This window comes from Halichoerus grypus, chromosome X, assembly GCF_964656455.1.
Source record: "Halichoerus grypus chromosome X, mHalGry1.hap1.1, whole genome shotgun sequence".
NCBI lineage: Eukaryota > Metazoa > Chordata > Mammalia > Carnivora > Phocidae > Halichoerus > Halichoerus grypus.
This window is the reverse complement of record NC_135727.1, coordinates 104641541-104667519: the sequence shown is the minus strand read 5'-3', so window position 1 is coordinate 104667519 and position 25979 is coordinate 104641541. Positions and strand designations below refer to the sequence as shown.

Below are 25979 nucleotides of genomic sequence, written 5' to 3'. Positions count from 1 at the left end.
TTCAAATTGAGCTTCAGGAAATGTAATTCTTGAAGTAAATCTGAGTACCTGATAACTCTGTTTGAGAAAACAATTCACTTGCTGTCATCTTAAAATAAAATCTTGGAGAAGAATGTTTTTCTTTCTTTTGGGTGGCCTGCATTTTCCAATATTATATATTACCAGTTGGGGAATTCAAAGTCAAGAATTATCTTGAAAATGCAGGTGCAACCAGAAATGCATGGAAAACGGATTTGAGCTTGTTAGTGCTCTAAAATCCCTTTTTTCAAGTAGATTCAAAATTTCTTAATTGACTTGTGTGCTGTTATTTGCAAGTATTTTGAACTGTTATAATTAAAAACATTTTTACTACAGCTTTTTTATTTGAAAACAAACAAACAAAACACTTTATATTATGGTATTAAAAACTAGTATGTTATATTCATGTTTATGGAATCCTGCATTCATATCTAAACAAAAAAGAACACTCACAGTCTACAACCTTTTCAACTAAACAAGTTTTTTTTTCCCTAAAAGCTCCCATTTGTTTCTAAGACAATAATAGCTATTGCATATCTCATACTTTCATATTGCTACTCATACTTTCATTCTGTAAGCCTTAGAAAAACTATATATTTTATAGTACAAATGTCCAATTTTAACATTTAATATTTATATTGTTCAAAATTTCCCTTAATTATATTCAGAAATTTATGAGCAGTCTTTAATCAAACATTCCTCCAAGTTTATGTCACTGAATTAAAAAAAAAAAAAAAGAAACAACTCTATTCTGTCTTTAGTTTATAATCATGAAGTTCTTCTCAACTAAGTAATAATTTCTCATTCCTGTCATGTATTTTTCTAAAGCCTGCCTATAAAATTTTCTATGTGACTCAAATTGGGACAGTCTTAGGAAGAGTTAATGGTTGAGCACTGGGCTAATGTAAGCTTGAAGAATTGCACATACCAGGGAGCTTAAAATCCTCAACAGTGTTCACAATCATCTCCCATTTACGATTTACACTTGTCCCAGTGAAAAACTATCATGAGGATGCTGTCATCAGGATTCCCCTAAACTATACTTTCTTCATCCCCTGTTGCAATGGTCAATGAGGAAACCCTGTGCCCTGGACTTTGTAAGCCTATCAAAACTACCTGTACCCTGCCCCATGTTCTCAGGGACTTTGTGGTCAAACTTTGACAATATGGTAAACTACCTCATGCTATTGTGTGTAACGATGCTCTGGGTACCAGTTAGACTATGATTCAGTGCACTATAATTGCACTGTAACCATGATCTGTAAATCCAACACTTAATCCAAAAATTCATTTTAAAATGAAAACATTCAGGCATCTCCACCAATTAGTGGGGGGAGGGCCCTTGGAATGGGTAGATAACCTTCTAATGCCCCTCACATCTTAACTTACTGGTCTGAATTATCCGTGGTTATTGGGTTCATAAAATGTACCTAAGATTTGAAAAGTAGTTACATTACCTTACTACCAGAAAATTCCAAAGATATTGAAATAAATAATACCTATTATACTTTACATGTATTTAAAGTTATTAAAAAATAGAAATATAGCATTTAAAAAAATACATCCCAAGGTGGAAGTTAATTTAGATATTCCATCAATTTATTCAGTATAAAATTAACTTAGATTTATTTTCATTATTATTTTAACTCCCATTTTAGAAAAACTGGTTTAGCATATTTCATAATTTGGATTGAACAGAGTGGGATGTGTGAGTACATGTGAGTATATATGGTATGATTATTAGTAATAAATGCAAATTTACATCTCAAATTTTTTGCTATCAACTACTTATGACACATCACATGTAGAACAATATAGAGATCATAAGACTTATGATTCTAAAATAACAAAGATGAGTTGATAATAAAATATTTGAGACTGCATTTTTAATGGCACCCTAAAAATACCTTCTTTACAATTTACATTCTTAAAGTTTCCCTCTAGCTTAAGTATGGTTTGAAAATACTGATTAATAGCAGACTTCCGAATGCTATTTCCCTGCCTTGTAAGTGTCTCTATTTCAAATTCCTCTATTACATACTTTAAAAAATAAATCTTAGAGTGTTAACCTAGAGCTCTTTTTCCCTCTTACCTCCAAACAGTAAAATCAGTCAATCAAATAACCCTCCATACAACTAGTTGACTCAATTTTAACTTAAAATTCAGCAATGTCGTGTTCCGATAACACACCAAGTAATAGTATTTCATTCCCAGTTTACTTGCCTGCGCTTCTTGAGGCATCTGAGCTGCGTCCACTTTGTCAGCAATATAAGCTGCCAACTGCTTGTCAATGGAGGAAAGGGACTCCTGAATTAAGTGCAAGGATTTTTCGATCTCCTGGGCCGACTGGATACTCTGCTCAAGCAACTTTTGCCTCCTCACGGCCTAAAGAAAAGAAGGAAGAAGAAAGCGGTTCAATGTTTACTCGCAATAGTTTTCCTGCAAACCTGCAACAAAGGAAATGAAGATTCTAGACTCCGTCATAATCACCTTTTTGTAAGATAGATTTCGCAGCTTCCTGCCACTCATTCAGCTCTGCTTATAAAAATAAAAATAAAAATAAAAATAAGAAATAAGAAATAAGAATTAGCACACAGAACTACAGGATCCGGAATCTCTGCAGGACAAAAACCACAGAATTATGTATATCAAGGAATGAAGCTGGAAAGAAAAACAGTAGTGAAATCATCTGCGTCGTTGCAATCTGTCGTTCTCAGGCCGAATGTTCCTCCTGATCTCATTATATAGTTCAAGAGATTTGGTTTACTTAGAATAGGGTCATCGTCATCACAATCCAATTCAAGATGGATAATCCACTTCCACCAGTGAGACACATATACAATCTGTTCAGAATCAGCTTCTTTCAAAAAGAGAATTTCAACAACCATCTGGTTATGGATTTATTTTAAATACGATTTCTACCAGTTTTGCATGGGCTTCTTCCCCCCTGTTTTCTTTCACAATTTGGATTATGGAAATCACTTGTACAATTGGATCTGTGTTACTGCTGAACTGGAACAAATAATAAGTAATCCTAATACAGCTGCAATTAATCTTGATTGTTACTATAGGTATGATTAGGGTAATTTAACACTTTCCAAATATAAATAGCATGCTGAGCAGACTGCACAGTCTCCCTTCAAGGACCTGTTCACCTTTAGAAGAAGAGTTCTACAAGCAAGGACTGGGACAAGCAACTTACTGAGAATTCCTTAAGTTATGCATCACAGCAAGCATTTGTCTATATTATATGATGTGCAGACATGATTATCTGGTATAAGAGAACTATCTGTCCCACAGACCATGAGCGGGGTTTTAAAAACGACCCTGCTTGTGAAGAGCACAGCGTAATATTGTCACATCACTATGCTGTATACCTGAAGCTAATGTGGCAACTACACTTCAATAAAAAATATAAAAAAAAATAAAAAATAATATATAGTGGGCTCTTTAGCTTAAAATGTATTAGAAATGCCATTATTCTCTAATGAAGCCAACTTGGAACACAACATTACTCAACTATGACTAAAGTTAAAAGAGCTGCAAGTCTTACACTACGACAGGAGTGGGAGGGCATTCTCGGTATTTCTACCTGGATCATAAATCGTTCTCAGGATTTTACCTTAGGCTTTCCTTTCTTCTCATTCCACCCACACCTCTAGTTTCGGTTAGCCCTCTTTCGCTCACAACTCTCAACTCTGTCTCTGGTCCAGATTTCCCCCTCGATCTCCACACGTGCATATATATATTGCCCTACTCGACAATTCTACTTGGACATCCCACAGCAACCAAAGCAACAGCATGACCAAATATGGACACATTTTGGGCCCCCTTCTCATCTACTTCCCACCTCCCCAACTTGCTTTTGCTCTTGCTCTGTATTTTTATCCTCTATTTCAGAGACCGGCAATTATTCACTGCCTTTATTAGGCATGATTCTGGATATTTCCTCTTCCTCTATCATGTCCTTCACCATTTTGTGTTTAATCAGTCAATCAATTCCCAATCATTTCTTCTACCTCCTAATATTTCTTGATTCCATACTTTTCTCCTCCCCACTGTCATTACTCTACTTGGGGTCATTACCATCTCTTGCCTCAAATACAGTGCAGGCTCTTGCCTGGTATCCTACCCTATCATTGCCCATCTGCAACACATCTATAGTGTGTTCTTCCTAAAATGAAATGATGGCTCTCTGCTTAAAATCCTCTAGTTAGTATTTATTTTCCTGAGGATAGATGCAATACTCTTTAATATGGCTTTAAAGTCCCTTCATAGTCCGGGCTGGACATAGTCCTTGCTCAAGCTACAGAGAAATTTTATTTTTCATTCCCCAGCATACACTATGTCTCTCTTGATACTTGGTCTTTTTTTAAAGATTTTATTTATTTATTTGACAGAGAGAGAGACATAGCGAGAGAGGGAACACAAGCAGGGGGAGTGGGAGAGGGAGAAGCAGGCTTCCCACCGAGCAGGGAGCCCGATGCTGGGCTCGATCCCAGGACCCCGGGGTTAATACCTGAGCTGAAGGCAGACGCTTAACGACTGAGCCACCCAGGCGCCCCTTGATACGTGGTCTTAAACGTGCTACTCCTTTTTCCTCAAACAATTCCACCCCAACTTCCTTTTATTGGCTAATTTACCTTTATCCTTTAACTCTTACCTTGGAAACTTGGATATCTCCCTCACCAGGTGGCTGTCCCTGACACCCTATGTTCTCTGTTCTACTTTGTATTTCTGGCTCAATATGTATCACACCATAATGCATTTTCCCATTAATTTTTTCCTCTATTTCAGACTTTAAGTGCCAATAAGATTAGAGACTATGGCTGTCTTGTTCATTGCTCAATACCAGCTCCTAGAAAAAAAGACCAATACTTTTGTCCATGACTGAATAAATGGTGTAACAAGGCTTCTTAGTGGGGAAAACAGAGAAGTATTCAAGTAGTCAAAAAATTGGATTTAGAAAAGAAATTGGGGAAAAAGTCACCACCACTCAGACAGACGCATCCTTTGGAGAAGTCCTTCCTGTTTGTGTTTTTGCTTTATTTTGGTGTTTTTGTTTTATTTTGGTGTGTTGTATGTGTGTGCTTGGAATTAAAACTATCAGAATAGGAAAAAATAAAAAAATAGAAGTATCAGAATAGGATGGAACATTATTTACAGGAAACTTTAGTCTACTTCTATTAAAATACTTGATCCAAATCAGTGACCAGGACCTTGGCCTATAATCTAATTCAAATGCAGTTTCCCCTTTCTTCAGTCAAAACTTCAACGAGAAGTTACATCACATCATAATTCAGTTAACAGTGCTTATGGCTATAATCAGAGCTGTCTGTATTGTACAGGAGAATGTCTGTAGCTTAGCCAGACTTTCTCCAGAGAAATGGATCCCTAATGATAAAATTTCACCATTGTGACAGGTGGCTGGAGAAAGCTTCCAATCACAGCATGTAGTAATTGCCCACTCAGGCATTGTTTAAATCTGGTCCTTTATCTGGCTAAAGGCAAAAACAACCTACTCTCCTGCGCACATCTGTGGAATTTTAATATAATTGAATAGGATATAATACAGCACAATGTTAAACCACATATCTAGCCTCAAAATTATATTTAGAAATCTAACCCTTTCTATTCATAAGATTCTATGGATTGAAAGAAATGAAATGACCTAAGAGATGATGGCAGAGTTGACCTCAGATAGGTTGGGTCTTTGCTTGGCCTGGTAGTCAGTAAGAGAGACCAATACACATGGATTCTTTGATCATCTCAGGGAGTGAAAAGACCTGATGTCAATCTAAGCTTGCAAATCTCTTTGAACTAATCATGGCATAAGCTGCCTTCTATTTCTAAACATCTTTTTTAAAAATTTTTTATTGTTATGTTAATCACCATACATAACATCATTAGTTTTTGATGTAGTGTTCCATGATTCATTGTTTCCGTAAAACACCCAGTGCTCCATGCAGTACATGCCCTCTTTAATACCCATCACCAGGCTAACCCATCCTCCCACCCCCCTCCCCTCTAGAACCCTTAGTTTGTTTTTCAGAGTCCATCGTCTCTCATGGTTTGTCTTCCCCTCCTGCTATCTTCTTCTTCTTCTTCTTCTTCTTCTTCTTCTTCTTTTTTTTTTTAACATATATTGTATTATTTGTTTCAGAGGTACAGATCTGTGATTCAACAGTCTTGCACAATTCACAGCACTCACCATAGCACATACCCTCTCCAATGTCTATCACCCAGCCACCCCATCCCTCCCACCCCCTACCACTCCAGCAACCCTCTGTTTGTTTCCTGAGATTAAGAATTCCTCATATCAGTGAGGTCATATGATACATGTCTTTCTCTGATTGACTTATTTCGCTCAGCATAACACCCTCCAGTTCCATCCACGTCGTTGCAAATGGCAAGATCTCATTCCTTTTGATGGCTGCATAATATTCCATTGTATATATATACCACACCTTCTTTATCCATTCATCTGTCGATGGACATCCTGGCTCTTTCCAAAGTTTGGCTATTGTGGACATTGCTGCTATAAACATCGGGGTGCATGTACCCCTTCGGATCCCTGCATTTGTATCTTTGGGGTAAATACCCAGTAGTGCAATTGCTGGGTCATACAGTAGCTCTATTTTCAACTTTTTGAGGAACCTCCATACTATTTTCCAGAATGGCTGCACCAGCTTGCATTCCCACCAACAGTGTAGGAGGGTTCTCCTTTCTCCGCATCCCTGCCAACATCTGTCATTTCCTGACTTGTTAATTTTAGCCACTCTGACTGGTGTGAGGTGGTATCTCACTGAGGTTTTGATTTGGATTTCCCATCTTATTAGGCAAACCCTGATGGGGGGCCGGGCCTGTGGATTTTCTAGGACCCTCTGGCCACTTGATCTGTGCTATCTCATTGAACAGAGTTGGTAGGCAGTCCCAACCCAGATTCAGATTTTTGCTGCTGGTCCGGATTACAGCTTAACTATTTTTTAAAAAAGTTATACCATGTCTTCAGCTAACTCTCTTATCAGTAAGATGAATCATATAGCTAGACAAAAACAACAAATATGAGGAGAGTTACAAAGATATTGAGAGGCTGGCCAACAACAACAAAAATACAAAAGTAAAAAAGGGAATCCTAATGATGGTTACCAGGGAAAAAGCATAATGAAAAAACTTTTATTTTGGTTTTCAGAAAAATTCAAGGAAAACTAAGTTAAAATAATCAACATACATGGAAATACATTATTATTTCCTCAAAGTACTCTAGAGTATAAAATCAAAAACTGACTTTTGTTGGCAATGGACAGTTGTCTCCACAGTGAATTGCTTGTGTTTTACATTTTTATTTTATTAAACAATAACCTTTGTGCCCCAATATTACAAATACTTAGCAATATGGCTAAGAAACTATGGAAGAATGAATTTTTCATTCTGGCAGAATAAATTTCTCATGTGAAATAAAAACTGGGAATTTGAACCAAAATAAATGTATTTAAATATGAATGCAGGCTTAAAAATAGAAAAAAAATTTCACATGTTATCCGAATAACTTTTTACAAATCATCATTCATTAAAGGAGCTATATGTCCTCGCTATACTTATTAAAGGCTCTATAAAATATAATCATTTTTATTTCATTTAATGATAGGTAAGATCATGATTGTAAATGAATTAGGAATGTGGGTGTTTTCTCTATTAAAATAGGACTTTCTGAGACATTAGAAAGATACATTTTGGGGTGCCTGGGTGGCTCAGTCCCTTAAGCGTCTGCCTTCGGCTCAGGTCATGATCCCAGGGTCCTGGGATCGAGCCCCGCATCAGGGTCCCTGCTCAGCGGGAAGCCTGCTTCTCCTTCTCCCACTCCCCCTTCTTGTGTTCCCTCTCTCACTGTCTCTGTCAAATAAATCAAGTCTTTAAAAAAAAAAAAAAAGAAAGATACATTTCCCTTACAGTTAACCTTCCTAGCCAACAGCAAATACTTATTAAGCACAAAATATTTTGCAGAATTGAACTATATTACATAGTCTCTCACTATAGGAAGATAACAACCAAATCAGAAAAAAATCTAGTAGAATGCAAGGATACAATATTTTTCAGCCTAAGAAAGAAGAAAACCAAATCTATACTTTATGAGTAAAAATTGCCAGAAGAGTATTTCTGTCCAAAATTCCCTATCTTATACTGATGTACTGATGGAATTCTTCTCTTGGTTACATACTATACCAATTTAAAATATATATATATATATGCTAAAATAGAAATTCCTGAGAAATTTAATTCACTATATAGCATGAGTTAGTTTGAGGCCACAAAAATAATTTTCTTCCAGTATCTGTGGGATCTAGGGTTGGGAATGGGAGAGATTTTGTCATTATTTTGTTTCTTCTTTTAGGAGTGTGTGTGATTGTTTTATTTGCTTTTGCTTTCTGGCAAAAAACTGGGGAAAGACTTGATGTCTGGATCTAATTGTGGAGGAGGTTTTCACCAGGAAGCCCTTTGCTGTGGAATCCCTTGAGAAGGGGTGTAAGAGTGTTACAAGTCTTGCAGAATGGAAAGCATGAATGTGCAAAAGATGCACTTTAATGTCTTAGCATCTTTCACAAACCTTTTTTTTTTTTTTAAATCCAATTATTCAATAAATATTTCTTGGTTGCTTACTACACGCCAGGCCAAGGGAGCTCTCAGTTTTGCTTTGTAAATTGCACGAAAGATACAGGCTTAACATTGTACAATTTACCCTTTCATTAGCCCTACCTAAAAAAGGCATTCTTTTTAGTGGGCTGATATTTCGAGAGACACTTGCTTTTCAGAAGTCCAGACTGTGGATTTTCTCACAGATTCTTGCCTATTCTGCTTCAATTTATGGAAACAAACACATACACAAACAAAAAAACTTCAGGCTCTGTGACAACGAATTACCTAGGAATTCTCTAAATTGTGTTCATTAAAATTTCTAGGACAAAGGAAAGAGATGTCAGTTCATTAAAAAAATGGAATACGGTTTATGATCCCCTTGTAGTAAAAAATACATTTATTTATTGTTTATAAGTATTTGTCATTGAGACTAGACATGTAAAATAGTTTGACTTTCATCATTGTCTTATCTTCTTTTCCCTAAGCAATGATATAGAATAGTCATTGTTCAGTTAAGCCTCATTTCTTTGAGTGATTTTAGTAGTAGATGAACTCAAGAAAACTATTTCTCAAATTCTGATGCAAGTAAAGCAGCTACAAATTCTTGCAGTTTCTGCTTGAGGGAGAGCATTAATTGGTCCCACGTTGAATGCCACTACCTTGCACAAAATAGAACAATAACGAGTTAAGAACTGTTCTCATGGACAGTGGCTGGAGGGTGGGAGTCCTCTAAGAGATGTGGTAAAACCAAATCCTACTCCTGTGGCTCTTCAGAAATTAACATGGAAACCAAAGAAGCCACCAATCTGCATTATTTAACAGCCTCACCTCACTGCACATACAGACTGTCCTTCACCAAAATGTTCTCTTTTCTGGAGTCTCAAGTTCAGTGTGCCAATAAATTAATGCAACTATTTCCTTTTAGTTTTCCTTTGTCACTTATTAAGAGGTTGTAATTTATTCAAATACCAAGTAAGAATATTCAATTTGACTGAATTATTTTGGTGAGTTATTTGAGAGCATTTTTTTTATTGAAGTACAGATGACACACAATGTTACCTTAGTTTCAGGGGTACAACATAGTGATTCGACAAGTCTGTACTTACGTGCTATGCTCGCCACAAGTGTAGTTACCATCTGCCACTATACAACGCTATTACAGTACCATTGATTATATTCCCTATGCTCTACCTTCTGTTCCCATGACTTATTTATGGCATAACTGAAAGCCTGTACCTCCCTTGCCCCTTCACCCATTTTGATTAGCTGTTTCCTCCTAACTCTTATGCAACTTATAAGCTATTCTTAGTCTTGAACTGAAAACAGTGAGTCCTAAGTTCCTCTCGTTCTAAGAGATGGAAATAAGTCTTTTCTAAAAACTTTATTGAAGTGGTGGGAAATCTGGCTCTTCCTTCATTACTCCACCAAGCTTGCTTACTCTAAAAGTCCATGAAGATTTTGAAGAGAATCGTAGACAGGCTGAATCCATGGCCCAGTGCGATGGCATCTTCCATTTACTCATCAATGAGGAATGAAAAGTGGTACTTCAATCTTTCTGCCCCAAGCAAATGAGGGTAGCTCCAAAACTATCACTTGTAGAGTCTGGGAGTCCTAAGTAAATAGGGATGGCATCTAATTACCAACTTGGACTCTGCTTATGCAGCTGAATGCGTTATTTGCTTTCTACCTAAGTATAAAAGAAAAAAAAATTGGATATGATGGCAGAGTGATGCGAGGGAGCAGCCTGTACTTCCTAAAGCTTGGTGTGGCAGAAACATTTCCATAGGTCAAGAAGACAGTGAAAAAGGCAGCCATGTTTGAGTTGTCTAGCAGAAACACTGCTTAAGGAGCAAGAGTACTCCATGATGAAGAGGCTTGAAGATATTTTCACTAAGCATGTTTTTCTTGTTAAAGAATTTGGAAGACAGAAGAGCTTTTATAAGACCACTTAAAGAGTCCACACTTGCACCCTCCAAAAAGTCAATGCTTGTGTCCTTGTTATAAAAAATACATGAACACCACGAAAATGCTAGTTAACAGGAGACATTTGCCAACTTTCCTTCATTCCTACTTCTCAGGTCAATGGAGAATAATGGGACCCAGAGTAGGTAAGGAAAAGTGATGGTGGTACAGAGAGGAAATTGATCACTCTTCCTTTTAACTGCAGGTCACTTAGGCCATGGTTTAAGATTGAAATGGAAACAGTAGAAGAACATTAAACTGAATATGAGATTGACATTTTAAGCTGAACTAAGATGGCTTTAACTTTTTAATTTCACAGAGCCTGGAAAGCAATGGGATCTATTCAGGATGCCAGTAAGAAAAATGAAACAACCATCAACTTGAAGCAAAATATTTCATGTTTCTGTCCTACCTGGTTCAAACTATACAGCAAATTACTGTCATAGTCAATGAATTCAACACTTGATAAACTGAGGTAGAGGCAGAGAATAAAAGATGGCTACAAGGAACAGTCAGAATGTGGCCCAGGGAAATGTAAGAAATGGTTTCTGGAAGGTGTGAAGAGATACATAATGAAGGACCTAGGAACTATCTTTGAAACACTGAGAATCATGGTAGCATGGCATGATTAGAAGGCTTATAAAGATAGAGCAATGCCACTGGCTTATACAACAGTCAGCAAATTTCACATTTTATACCTATCTAGCAAGGTTATCAGTATGGACTACTGCTGCTATCAAATGCAACACTTTGCCTACTGATGAATAATTTCAGTGGAGAGCCTGTTAAACTTTCTGAAGGATAATTTGAAGGTTTTTAAGGAGGCATGGCATGGCATGAAAATGTCAGGAATTATTTAAGGAGCACTAGGAATGTTCTATTTGTCTCACAAACACATTCTCTCAACTTTTAGTTGTTTAGAACTGACAGGAGGACATCCTCAAGGAAAGTGAAATTTGAGGAACACCCTGGACATCACTGTAGACTCAGATCTCTTTAGGGTTGATGAGAAAAAATAACATTTCATTTTTCATGATTTTGTATGATGAAAGGAAAATAATAGATCCTCACAGAAATAACATTTCTAGATCGTTAGGTGTACTTTCAGCAGGCTGAGGAAATGCTTTTCAAAAGGAATCCAGGTAGTATTTCCCACGAGGAATTAAATGGAGATTTTAAAAATAAAGCGGAGGGGAGAGGAGAAAATTTATAGCAGGAAAAACAGTTTACAACTGCTCACTGCCTCAGTAACCATCAAAAGTTTCACTTTGTTGCCTTTTTTAATTTTCAAACTAGTCCTACTTTTTCTTAAAGAAAGGAGGTCCCACACAGTGTTCCTTGGACAAGAAAGACCCCCCCAAAAAACCCCAAAAACCAAAAACAAAACTGTGTTGATTTAAGCCACTCTAGATTTAACTCTTGTGGGGAATTCTGGCATAATTAGTTTTGTGGCATGTTTATTAGCATACATGGCAAGCTACAAATAATTACAAAGATGTACACAAGTGTTTTGTATATATACTCTTTAAATATAAAAGAAATGTTGCATTATTTACAAGGGTCACCCAGAGTTGTTTTTGTTAAGGTTACTTGGTTTAAAACTACTGGGTAGAAAAAGCCCAAAGCCACGTGCATGGAGCTGTCTATAATTTCCTTTACAGGTAAAGATTATAAATGTTAAAACTATTGGGGCCATGTTTAGTTGGAACTTCATCTGTTTCAGGTCTCTGCAGGTCACTGAAGTTCTTCTGTGACCTCTGAAGGAAGCACACTTGAAAGCAATGTTTGGGCATCACTTTATCAATGGAACTTGACATCAGAGTCCAGAGTGCTAACCATTACACGATGGGACCCTGGAACTTGACATCAGAGAGCCATCACTTTCAAGTAAAGCATTGATAGAATGGTCAATGAGCTGTACAGTAATATATCTAAGACATTTCTGGATTTTTTCTGCATCCATTCATCTTCATGGGTAGACAAATGAAATTGGTCTTCCACCCTGACAGGAGCAAACCAATGCATTATTTCAGCTTCAAAAAGGAAGTGCTGGAAGTATCATACAGTAAATCTAGAAGGAATCTACAGAGTTCATCTCCCAGCCTTTTCAAGGTAACTTCAGAGACCCGCCTGGTCAGCAAAGCTTCTCTGGTGTAATGGCAAGGTGCTCTCTGATCGCACATGTGGTCATAATATGAAAGTCTAAACGTTAGGCAATTAATAATTTATTGATATTGTAAATAATTAAAATACCATAGAGTATTGTCCTGATACAGAAGAGTGAGACAGAATTGGAGTCTAGGGATAAATCGGGTCAGGATTGAGACCACATGCGTAAGTAACACACGGAGTCTAGGTAAGAGTAAAAATCCAAACCTTGGGGTAAAATCAAATTGTAGAACAAAGCAATAAGTAGAGGTCAGAAACACAAGTCAGAATGTAGCCACTGAGAAACTTAGTTGATTTCTGGCAATTGCTTCTATTATCCCAGGAAGTCAGAGACGCAGCGACTTTTCCATAATTCAAGTATAGGTAGGGAAAAGGCAAGGTGCCACAAGTTAAAAAACTGTAGCTGGTGCTTCCAAGCTGAGGTATGCAGGTCATCACCCGAGTAGAGAAGGCCTCTAATGAGGGAGAACCCAGTGAGACCAACTGTAGATAGACTGGTAGTTGTGTCAACTTATCATTGAATGACATGCCACTTGGTGCTCCTTACATAAGGGCAGTAATCTCCATCCAACACAGCAATGTAATAGAGATCTCAGAGTGGAAGACCTTTTGGTGCTAGTCAGTTTCTCCACTCGGGAATTCAGACCCTCAGGATAATGAGCAGACACATGGTTTCTGGTTTCCTGGACTTGAGATGATGTGTGAGAAGCACATCTGTCGCACTACCTTTTACAGAGCAGCTAAGGATGGCCACGAGGGTTGCCCATAAAACAGATTTCAATCTTCGGTCAGGTAGTCTCAAATGTGGCCCCAATAACCTGAAATGGTTCTTTCCTGATGTACATTGGACATCTGTGCAGGATTTCTTTTACTGTGATGGAGGTCCACAATGATCTGACGCTAGTGTTCAGGTTCTCCTGAAATAAAATGCTCTAGACTCTGTTGACCTGTACGGTCAATCATCAGTGGAGTTCAATTATACTCAGACTGCAGACTAGAAGTAGTATCTGAGAAACTGGAAAACTTCTCTCCTGGGATGTCGGGGATGATCCTTTTTAATCCTTTCCATATGCATGAAGATTAACAATATTTATCACACATACTCCAGATGATTGCCATGGTTCTGAAGAAGTTGAAGTGCAAGACAGAGTGTGTTCAGGGCTTCCTGTCACCCCACTCATTCACACCACACTGAATAATTCCTCAGATCTAGTTGAGTAGCTGCAAAGAGCACTATTTTGTCCTAAGGTTATTACAAGGCTTCCCGATCTTTTGTTCTCCATGTAGCTAAGATAGACAAGACTGCAGATTTGTAGCAAGGAATTACTGCCGGGGTCTGTGGCTCTGATAGGATTCATTTGGGCTGTGCACCTTGAACAGCAGGAACAAGATGCAGTGAAAAGCTGCTTTTCCTTTCGCTTGCCAAATATGCTGTACAATTCCCGAGCAGTATGCTGGGAGTACAGAAAGGAGACTCCTGTGTGTGGATGTTAAGCATGGGAAACATAAACACTGGCAAAGAGGTGCGTTGCACTCAATTCTTTGTTGGAGACCAGGGTCATCTGTAACTGAATGCTCTTGTGAGATACTAAGCTGACTGAAAGAGACATAAACTGTTTTCCAACCTCCTCTTACCTCTGTCTCCTCTCCCCAGTGGCACCTTACCATCATCTGGACATGAAACCCATTGTGCTGGAGCTGTTTTAAGTGAGAGAGGAGCAACCAGGCGTTCAGGTGGTAGGCACTCGCTTGCAGCGTTCTTGCACTTGTCGTAAGTCAGATACAGTTAAAGATTAAGTTGCGGGCAATACCTACCACAGCCATGCAGGACTGCATAGTGTCTTCCAAACTGGTCCAACGGGGAATGTCTGGTCCATCTAGACTTTGGTCTAGGAGGAAGACAGGTGTAGCATATCGGGGAATGTAGCAATGCACTTCCATCCATCAGCAGTTTGCTGTGGCAGCCTAGGAAGTACTCATTCTACTCCAGCAGGGAAATGTAGCCTTGAAAGAGAATTACTTTTTCCCCTTCTTTTTTTTTTTTTTAAAGATTTTATTTATTTATTTGGGGGGGAGAGAGAGAGAGCCCACACGGGGGGGAGGGGCAGAGGGCGAGGGAGGAGCAGACTCCTCACTGAGCAGGGAGCCCCATGCAGGGCTCGATCCCAGGACCCTGGGATCATGACCTGAGCTGAAGGCAGACACTTAACTGGCTGTACCACTCAGGCGCCCTCTTTTTTTCCCCTTCTTGGTTTACTTGTTCAGGAGTTGAAAATGAGCTTCATCTCTGAAATAAAGAGATCACTCAGCTCTAATGAGCAGTTGATGGACATGAAAAAGTTAATGGTCCACATTAGGAATGAATCTGAGACATAGGGCACCTTAGCAAAGGGGACTGCCTTAAACAATTCATGCTCAGGTAAGGATCAAGTCCAGAGTTCTCAAACCTAAATAATCATCAGACTGTAGAGCAAATTTTCAAAATACTGTTCCCGGTCTCAATCAGATTCTACTGAATTAGAAAATCAAAGGGAACTGAGAGGGAGTATGCTTAGATTAAAGTTCCTAGACTCTTCCATCTGTGTGATTTTGATGACTTGCCAAATTTGAAATGAATTATCATGAAATTTGAAAGAAAAGATGCAAAAAGAATTATATAATAACAGTTAAATGCAATTAATTGGGCTCACAACAGAAAAGAGCAAAGGGCAGAGTACTATTAAATTAGCCATTTCTCAATGCAGATAGGAAACTTGGTAAGGGAGAGGCAGTAAAGCAATTCTCCAATTTTATTGGATATTTTGAAGGAAATTTTCTCATGAATATTTACATTCCTATGACTTAAAAAACAGCTTGAGGAACTTGAAAAATATTTTTTGTTCCTCATTCCATATATAAATTGCCCTGATATACTAGAATACATTGTAAAAATATGTTCTTGAATGTCCCTCTCCCATTTCCTTCTTAAAAAAAAAATGGACAAGTAATTTTAGGGCACAGTTACCTAAATATTAAAGAACAGTTTTGATCATTCAACCCAAAACGTCTATGAAGTGGCTTGAAAAGAAAATTGTTTTAAAAGAGGCTAGAGTGGTAAAAGGAAGATGGATGAGCTAGATGGACCTATAACTTGAGAACAGTATTTTATGTTATAGGAATTAAATATTAGTTGTAAATTATAATGGGTCATAAGTGAAAGCTATATACAGCTTTCATTAAAAGAAATCATAGAGGGAGACAAACCATGAGAGACTCTGGACTCTGGGAAACAACCTGAGGGTTACAGAGGGGAGGGGGGTGGGAAGATGGGGTAAGCGGGTGATGGGTACTAAGGAGGGCACGTGTTGTGATGAGTACGGGTGTTATACGCAACTAATGAGTCGTTGAACACTACATCGAAAACTAATGATGTACTATATGCTGGCTAACTGAACATAAAAAAACAAAACAAAACAAAACAGAAAAACTCCAGGAGTTTTTATGAAAATGTACATAGATAATAAAATTAAAAGAAAAACCTCTACTCAACAATTCATTCCTAAAATGCTAATTTACCAATCCATACTAAAGATCTAATTTTTGTAAATGACTAACTTTTAGGCCTTAACATAATATTTTTTAAGATTTTATTTATTTATTTGACAGAGAGAGAGTGCAGAAGCAGGGGAGTGACAGGCAGAGGGAGAGGGAGAAGCAGGCTTCCTGCTGAGCTGGGAGCCCGATGAAGGGCTTGATCCCAGGACCCTGGGATCATGACCTGAGCTGAAGGCAGATGCTTAACCAACTGAGCCACCCATTAACCGACTGAGCCACCCGGGCACCCCCAGATTTTTTTTTAAAAGATAGATTTATTTATTTATTTATTTATTTATTTATTTATTCATTCATTCATTCATTCATTCATTCATTCATTTTAGAGAGAGACAGAACACACAACCTGGGAGAGGGGCAGAGGGAGAGAGAGAGAAAATCAGACTCTTCACTCAGCGTGGAGCCTGACATGGGGCTCAATCTCACACCCAGAGATCAAACCTGAGCAGAAATCAAGAGTCAGATGTTCAATTGACTGAGTCACTCAGGTTCCCCAGATTTATACATTAACTCCTTCTTTTGCTATTTCAATGTTAAAGGAAGGAGTTCAACTACCAAATTATAAGAAATTTAAGAGTGAGATATGTTCATACTGATTTATAAATATTTTAATGCTCTTCCTAAAGCAAAAACAATTTACCTAGTGTGAGTATATAATACTTAAATATTAATTAGGTAGTAAAATAGAATGCATATATCTGTGTCTGTGTGTGTACGTATATATACATATATATACACACGTATGTATACACATACAGAAATATAAATATACATACATATATAAATATATGCAAACATACATATGTATATGTGTGTTGATGTGTCCCTTTGTCTCTGTATCCAAAAAAGCTAATATGTTATAGTTGGATACATACAGACAAGAAAATTTTAACTACTTTTTTTGTTTGTTTGTTTTTATTTTTTTATTTTATTATGTTATGTTAATCACCATACATTACTATCTTATAAAACATTTCAGAAATGTCGCAAATAGCCAAGAAAACACTATTTATTGAAGTAGGGCAAATTATATTTAAAGATAATGATAGAATTACTACTTACAAAAACAATAAATAAGTACATCTCCATGATTCATAGTGATTAAAATAAGAATGAAACATGTTTCCAACAATCTTTGTTGTTGTGAAGGTTACATAATATTTTAGTTCCTGTGTTTATAAAATAGAGGGGAATTAAATTCAAAATACAGGATGCATGCTAAAATATTAATAAAATCAAGAATCAAGGTAACTCATGTTAATTGATGGAAGGTAAAAGAAGATACCTTTCTCAGATAAAAGAAGATACAGCAAATAGAGAAAGAGAATAATTATTTTCTAATTGAAAAAATAAAAAGGATATACTGTCTTGTCTGTTTTTCCTTACATTAATTAGGGCTGGGCTACAGGGTTATTTATCTATGTTTAAGTATTATACAGGTGGGTTCCCCCCCAGAAATGTAACCACTCTTGTCCAATTATTCAATTAAAATTATTATGAGAACAACTATGAGCATAGTCTACTGCTCAGCTCAAAAATGAAGTCACCTTGAACACAGATGTTGGCATAACAGTCTGCTTATGGGGCAATTTTTTTTAAAAAAGATAATAGTTTGGGGCGCCTGAGTGGCTCAGTCGGTTAAGCGTCTGCCTTCGGCTCAGGTCATGATTCCAGGTCCTGGGATCGAGCCCCGCATCGGGCTCCCTGCTCCGCGGGAAGCCTGCTTCTCCCTCTCCCACTCCCCCTGCTTGTGTTCCCTCTCTCACTGTGTCTCTCTCTGTCAAATAAATAAATAAAATCTTAAAAAAAATAAAAATAAAAAAATAAAAAAGATAATAGTTTTATCACAGAGCATTCCATCTAGAAGAGTCAAGAGTATGTGCTATGGTGAGCACTGTGAATTGTGTAAGACTGTTGAATCACAGACCTGTACCTCTGAAACAAATAATACATTATATGTTAAAAAAAAAAAAAGAAAAAAAGAAAAGGAAGATAGCAGGAAGGGAAGAATGAAGGGGGGGAAATCGGAGGGAGAGACGAACCATGAGAGACTATGGACTCTGAGAAACAAACTGAGGGTTCTAGAGGGGAGGGCGGTGGGGGGATGGGTTAGCCCAGTGGTATTAAGGAGGGCACGTACTGAATGGAGCACTGGGTGTTATACGCAAGCAATGAATTATGGAACACTACGTCAAAAAAAAAAAAAAAAGAATCAAGATATCCAATATCCTTTCTTCCACTGTAAGGAAAAAAAGCACCAAAATCAAAACATGAAAAAATGTAATTCTAGAAGCTATATCCATTATTAACACACTAAGAATTAATTTTTTTTTAAATTCTACCTTTCAAAGTACTATTTATCATTGGTTAATCATCCCCAGCAAAATGTTTTTAAACCATGTTGTTCTGTAGAAATGCGTCTAATTCTCTAACTTCTGAAAAATTTTGAAAGCAATTTAGGTCTAAAATTAACCAAACACATAAAATGACAACCAGGTCTGGCATCATGGTCACAATGACCTGTGCAATCATGCTTAGAAGGTCTCCATGCTTAGAAGGTCTCATGCTTGCTTTGATGACCTGCTGTCATTATCGTGAAATTCTTAATTTTAGAACAAGAACCTTGCATTTTCTTCACGTACTGGACCCCACAAATTAAGCAGTTGATCCTAATTATAATAATTTGGGGAAAATGGCCAATAGCTGTAATACTGAAATAAGAATGCAAGCTAATTGGATAAGGTAGAGAAATAAATTTAAGAAAAGCATGAAATTCAAATTAGAGGCACCAGGACACAGTGACATACTAATGGAGGGAAAATGAGGACCAAATGAATGACTTTCAAATGTGAATATAATTGGAAAATAAGATCACAAACACCAGTCTCTGAGTTGTTTCAGGATCCAATCAGATTCATCCTGGTGACACTGCCTGAAGACAATGGAAATAGAAGTACCTTTCCTTTTGATTGTCCCAGGTTGTGTGTCTGTATGTGGGTAGTTGTGAAAAAAATTATTATTTTGCAGAAAACTGTGGAAGAAATTTGCATAACTGTTTACACTGCAAACCATTTTGCTAATACTTTGTCTATGATATTATTGGCTAACACTTCTGTTTGATCTTTACAACAGAAGAGCTCGTACTGCAAATGCTTTCCACTCTTAGTTCTTCAGAGGTACCAGTTCTCTATTCTCCCATCCCTACTTCTTCATATCACCAGCACTATACGACCTTTGATGCAGTTTCCTCTGAGGTATGGAGTCTTTCATGAGTAAACTTTCTCAGCCTTACTACTCTTAACTTCAAAATATCTTCGTATTAACATAATTCACTCTCTTCCACTTTCAAAGTCCATCTTTCCATTTTTGCTCATATACCCTTTCCTGTAAGACCTTGCTTTTACATGTTAAATATGTATCTCTATTGGATTTTTCCTCACATTACAAACATGTTTAAATCTTCACTGTCCTGAAAGTCAATAAAGTACCTTGCCTGTCCTATTACTCAAGTTACTGGCCCTTCTCTCTTATATTTCCCTCACCAAACATTTTTTTTTTCACTTTCAAAGACATGCTAATTCTTTCATCCCCAGCTTTATTGAGATATAATTGGCACATAACATTGTGTAAATTTAAGATGTACAAAGTGTTAGTTTGATACTTATAAATTGCAAAATGAGTGCCACCACAGTATTAGCTACCACCTCCATCCTGTCACAGAGTTACCATTTTTACATCCCGAAGAATACATTTACCGCCTCCACTCTACCACTGACCATTTCCACTTTTACCTCAATTTAACCTCACAGTTGCCCCTCCAGGACCTGAACAAGGCAACTATAATTAACAAGTGAAGGATTGAACATCAGTTGAACAAATAAATCCAGCTAGTAGAGACTACTTTTTAAGGTGTTAAGTGGGTGATGGGGATTAAGGAGGGCACTTGTGAAGAGCACAGGGTGATGTATGGAAGTGCTGAATCACTTAATTGTACACCTGAAACTAATATTACACTTATGTTAACTAACTGGAATTTAAATAAAAACTTGCAAGAAAAAAATAAAGTATTAGGTTCTGCAATTTATGGACAACTTAAGAAGAAGAGAAGTAAAAATTATTTTAAGTATTTTGTATAACAAGAGGCAAGTTAAATATTACAACCTGGCTGATTCTCAGATTGCTAACTATCATTTTAGAGAAAATTCAGTAGCTTATGATTTAATCTTTAAATATAGTTTTGTTTATATACTTATCAAATTGGATATATCCAGACTCTTATTCCTAAAAGTAATCTGGTCAGTTATTTTATATATATACCTATTCTCATTATCTTAATATTTTTTGCTAAAAATATACCTACACCTCAGCAGTAAACAGATGGAGAGACAGTTTTTTTCTTTTTATATTTAGCCTCTTTAATCATCAAGAGAGTAGTTTTGATATCTCTTAAGGTGACAACCTATTCATAGGGAGAGGTCAGTGTACTTGATTTTTTTTCTTAAGTACCCACCAGTATAAAGAGGTCTAAAAGTGGACTGCATGTAAAATAACAACCTGGTTCACAAAGAAAAATACGGATGGCTGATATACCTCTTATTTCCTGCCAGACCACATGTAGATCTGCTGAGACTACCTTTCAAATCTATTAGGAGAAAGGTTGGTAAAGAAAGAGTACTAAAGATTACTTTAAGGTTTCTGGCCTGAGAAAATTAAAGAATGAGTTGGCAAGAATAAACATGGTGAAAACTGTGTTGGATAGGTTTGATAGGAACCCAAATCTAAGTATGTGAAGTTTGAGTTGCCTATTAATATCTAAGTAGAGATCTATAATAGTAAGATGGATATACAGGTCTAGAGTTTAGGGCAGAGGTTTGTACTAGAGATAATATTTTTTAAAATCATTAACATATAAAGGGTATTTAAAGCCATGACCCTGCATAAAATATCAAAAGGAGTGAATAGAGAGAGAAAAGAGAGCATGAAGCTTAAAAATTATTTTATATAAAACTCATCTCCTCCCATGGACACACATAATCTACAGCTACATGTAAAATAACTCCAGTTATAAAAGGCCTGAAAACTAGTTGAACACCTACTTTACAATAAACATTAAAAGGGTCACATCGAGACAGGCAGAAGAAACAGAAATATGGTCTTATCAAAAACACCACTCAAGGTGCAGCAACTCACAATTGGGATGGATCTCACAATTTTGGATTTTCTTCCTGAGGCATGAGGCATTCTAGCCCCACATCAGGCACCCCAACCCCAGGGACCTAAACCCGACAGATTAGCCTCCAAAACATCTAGCTTTTAAAAACAATGGGCTTACATAACATAATAATAATAATAATAATAATAATAATAATAATAATAATAAAACCAATGGGCTTATATCCAGGAGACCCAAAAGGCTGTAGAGAACTGAGATACTGCTCTTAAAGGGCTTGCAGGATGCCTCACTCACCCCAGGGCCCAGCTAATCTTGCTAATCATCTACCAGAGGGGCAGTGATCTGTTGGGACTCTGCAGGAATACAGGCAGCATTTTTTTTTTTTTGTTCTCTGTTTACTAATGTGGTGGGTGTGCACAGACCCTGCACTCTCCCACTGTCCCGCCAAACCTGGCAGATGCATCCCCGTATCATACTGTCCCTCTGCTTTGCTAAAGTTACTGGGTGTTCCCCAGCCCTTCCCACTCCCACTGCTCCACTAAAGTCAGCAGGCATGTGCAATCCATATGGGAACACCCCTGATCACCTGGCTCTGATGACCAGTGGAACCTGTGTTCCTGGGTCCTACAAGATCGTAATAATCAGAGACAGTTCTTGGCAGGCTACCACCTCCAGAGCACTGCACAGAGAGCAGATAGAAATACATTCCTAGTCTTCCTGTGAAAAAGACCCACTTACTTGCCTTGGAGCTTCAGCCTAAGGGTCAGGCTTCAGGTATGCCACAAATCTAGATGTGACGGAGATGCTCTGAAGGAACATAGGCTGGGGGAAACCACCTCTGCACTCTCCTTCAGCCTCACTACAGCTCACCAGTACCTCCCAGAAAGAATCATAGACACATGTCTAGAGCCCTGATTTTTCAACTGTTGCCCAGGGGAAACCTCCAGATTGCCTGGTCTAGAGGCCAGCAGGGTTTGTGACTGCAGTACCAAAGGATTATATTTATTTACTTGTACACTTTTTTAAAAAGATTTTATTTATTTATTTGAGAGAGAGCGAGCGAGCAGGGGGGAGGAGCAGAGGAAGAGGGAGAAGCAGACTCCCCACTGAGCAGGAAGACTGATGTGGGGCTCAATTCCAGGACCCCAAGATCATGACCTGAGTTGAAGGCAGATGCTTAACCAACTGAGCCACCCAGGAGTCCCTGTATTTGTATACTTTAAAAGTTTCTGCCTGAGGGTCTGGATTCTTTTTTTTAGATTTTATTTATTTATTTGTCAGAGAATAAGAGAGAGAGAGTGTACAAGCAGGGCGAGTGGCAGGCAGAGGGAGAAGCAGGCTCCCCGCTGAGCAAGGAGCCCTGAACAAGGAGCCCGATGCAGGGCTTAATCCCAGGACCCCAGGATCATGACCTGAGCTGAAGGCAGATGCTTAACTGACTGAGCCACCCAGGCGCCCCAAGGGTCTGGATTCTAATCAGCCTGAAACTAGGTGCTGACTGAGATCCCTCCCTTTGGAACACAGGTTTTGGCACAACCTTAACCACTAGGACCTATCAAGAATAAACTAGGCACTTTAGACAATCACAAAGGTTCAAGAGACAACCAAAAGCTAGGGAGAGGTTGACAGGTAAGTTTCATCTCCTATACAAGGCCACTCTTTCAAGACTAGGAGAAGTACCTGTTTTGCCTGGTACATAGAAATAAACACAGAGTCAAGGAAAATGAGGAAACAGAGGAATATGTTCCAAGTGAAAGAATAAGAAAACCTCAAAAAAAAAAAAAAAAAACCCTTAATAAAACAAAGATAAGGAATTTGCCTAATAAAGAATTTAAAGTAATGGTCATAAAAATGCTCACCAAATTTGGGAGAGGAACAGATGAACATAGTGATAACGTCAACATAAAGGTAGAAAATATAAGAAAGTACCAACTACAAGTCACAGAACTGAAAAATACAATAACTGAAGGGAAAATACACTTGAGGGATTCAACAGCAGACAAGATGAAACAGAGGGAAGGATCAGTGAAAGAGAATACAGGACAATGGAATTCACCCAAAATGGAGCAGCAAACATTTTAAAAAATATATTAGAAACTGAAGATAGCTTAAGGGAACTACGGAACAACATCAAGTGAAATGATATCCTCATTATAGGGCTCTCAGAAAGGAAAGAAATAAAGGCACAGAAAACCTATTTGAAGAAATAATGGCGGAAAACTTCTTTAACCTGGGAAATGAAACAGATATCCATATCCAGAAAGCCCAGAGAGTTAAAAATTAGATGAACTCAAAGAGATCCACACTAAGACACTGAATTAAGAGGTCAAAAGTTAAACTTAAGAAAAAATCCTAAAAGTAACAAGTGAAAAACAACTTGTTATGCACAAGTTTACCCCCATAAGACCCTAAGCAGATTTTTTTTTTTTTCAGCAGAAACTGTAGCCCAGAAGGTGGTGGCACAATTTATTCAAAGTTCTGAAAGAAAAAAATCTTCCAGCCAAGAATACTTTATCTGGCAAGCTTATGATTCAGAATTGAAGGAAAGAGAGTTTCTCAGACAAGCAAAATCCAAAGGAATTCATCACCCCTAAACTGGCCTTATAAGAAACGTTAAAAGGATTTCTTTAAATTGAAAAGAACAGGTACTAATTAGTAACAAGGAAACTTTTACATATGTTAATATGTTTACCACACTGGTAAAGGTAAACATGTAGTAAAGGTAGTAGATTAGCCACTTAAAGAGCTAGTATAATGGTTAAAAGACAAAAGAAATAAAAATAACTATAAGAATAAGTTAAGGGATACACAAAACACAAAGATGTAAAATGTGACATCAAAAACATTAAACATGGGGGGGGAAGTAAAAATGTAGAATTTTAGAATGTGTTCAAACTTAAGTTGCTATCAACTTAAAATACACACAGATATATATTTTTATATATATTGAGTAGCTGAATGGAAAGAAACAAAACAAAACAAGACCCATCTACATGTATAAGAGACTCACTTTAGATCTAAGGATACACACAGATGGAAAGTAAAGGGAGAGAGAAAGATGTTCCATGTAAATGAAAACCAAAAGAAAGCTGATGTAGCTACACTAAGACAAAATAGACTTTAAAACAAAGACTGTAAAAAGAAACAAAGAAGGGCATTACATAATGATAAAGGGGTCAGTCTAACAAGAGGCTATGACATTTGTACATATTTATGCACGCAACATAAGAGCACCTAATTATATAGAGAAAATATTAACAAACCTAAAAGAAAGAAATTGACAGCAATGCAATAATATTAGGAGATTTTAATACCCTACTTACAACAATGGATAGATCATCCAGACAGAAAATCAATAAGGAAACATCAGCCTTAAACCACACATTAGATCAGAGGGATTTAATAGATATATACAGAGTATTCCATCCAAAAGCAGCAGAAAACATATTCTTCTCAAGTGCACGTGGGACATTCTCTAGGAAAAATTGTTAGGCCACAAAACAAGTATTGATAAATTGAAGAAGACTGAAATCATATCAAGCATCTTTGCCAATCACAATAGTGTGAAACTAGACATCAATTACAAGATGAAAACTGGAAAAATCACAAGTATGTTTGGAAACTAAACAATATGGTACTAAACAACCAATGGGTCAAGGAAGAAATCAAATAATACCTTGAGACAAGTGAAAATAGAAAAACAACATACCAAATCTGTGGTAAACCAATAGCAATTCTAAGAGTGAAGTTCATAGTGATACAGGCATACCTCATGAAACGAGAAATATCTCAATAAACAACTTAACTTCACATCCCAAGAACTAGAAAAAGAAGAACAAAGCCCAAAGTTAGCAGAAAGAAGGAAATAATAAAGATTAGATGAGAGAAAAGAAAAAAAGATTAGGTTGAAAACAAATGCAGTAGAGAGTAAAAAGACAAAAGAAAAAAAAATCAATGAACCTAAGATCTGATTCTTTAAAAAAATGAACAAAACTGACAATCAACAAAAACTTCTGATGTACTATATGCTGTCTTACTTAATATAAAAAAAACCTGACAATCATTTAGCTAGACTCACCAAAAAAAAAAGAGAGGGCTCAAATGAGTAAAATCAGAAATGAAAGGGGAGAAGTTACAACAGACACCAAAGAAAGACAAAGAATCATAAAAACCTACCATGAACAATTATATGTCAACAAACTGGACAACCTAGAAGAATGGATAAATTCCTAGAAACACAAAGTCATCCAATACTGAAACCATAAAGAAATAGAAAATCTGAATAGACTGATTATTAGTAAGAAAATGGAGTCAGTAATCAAAAACCTCCTGACACAGAAGTCCAAGACCAGACAGCTTCACTGATAAATCAAACATTCAAAGATTTAATACTTAAGCTTCTCAAACTCTTTCAAAAAATTGAAGAGGAGGG

The 25979-nt window shown here is 37.2% G+C and overlaps 1 protein-coding gene across 9 annotated transcripts in view; it reads right to left on the bottom strand.

Moving 5' to 3' along the window:
• DMD (dystrophin) overlaps window positions 1-25979 on the bottom strand; it is a 2185421-nt gene that overhangs the window by 1244500 nt on the left and 914942 nt on the right. For all 9 annotated transcript variants that reach the window (XM_078064107.1, XM_078064109.1, XM_078064106.1 and 6 more), the window contains one exon: window positions 2242-2403. In XM_078064107.1, coding sequence (XP_077920233.1) covers window positions 2242-2403 — 162 coding nt within the window. The remainder of the gene's footprint in view (window positions 1-2241; window positions 2404-25979) is intronic.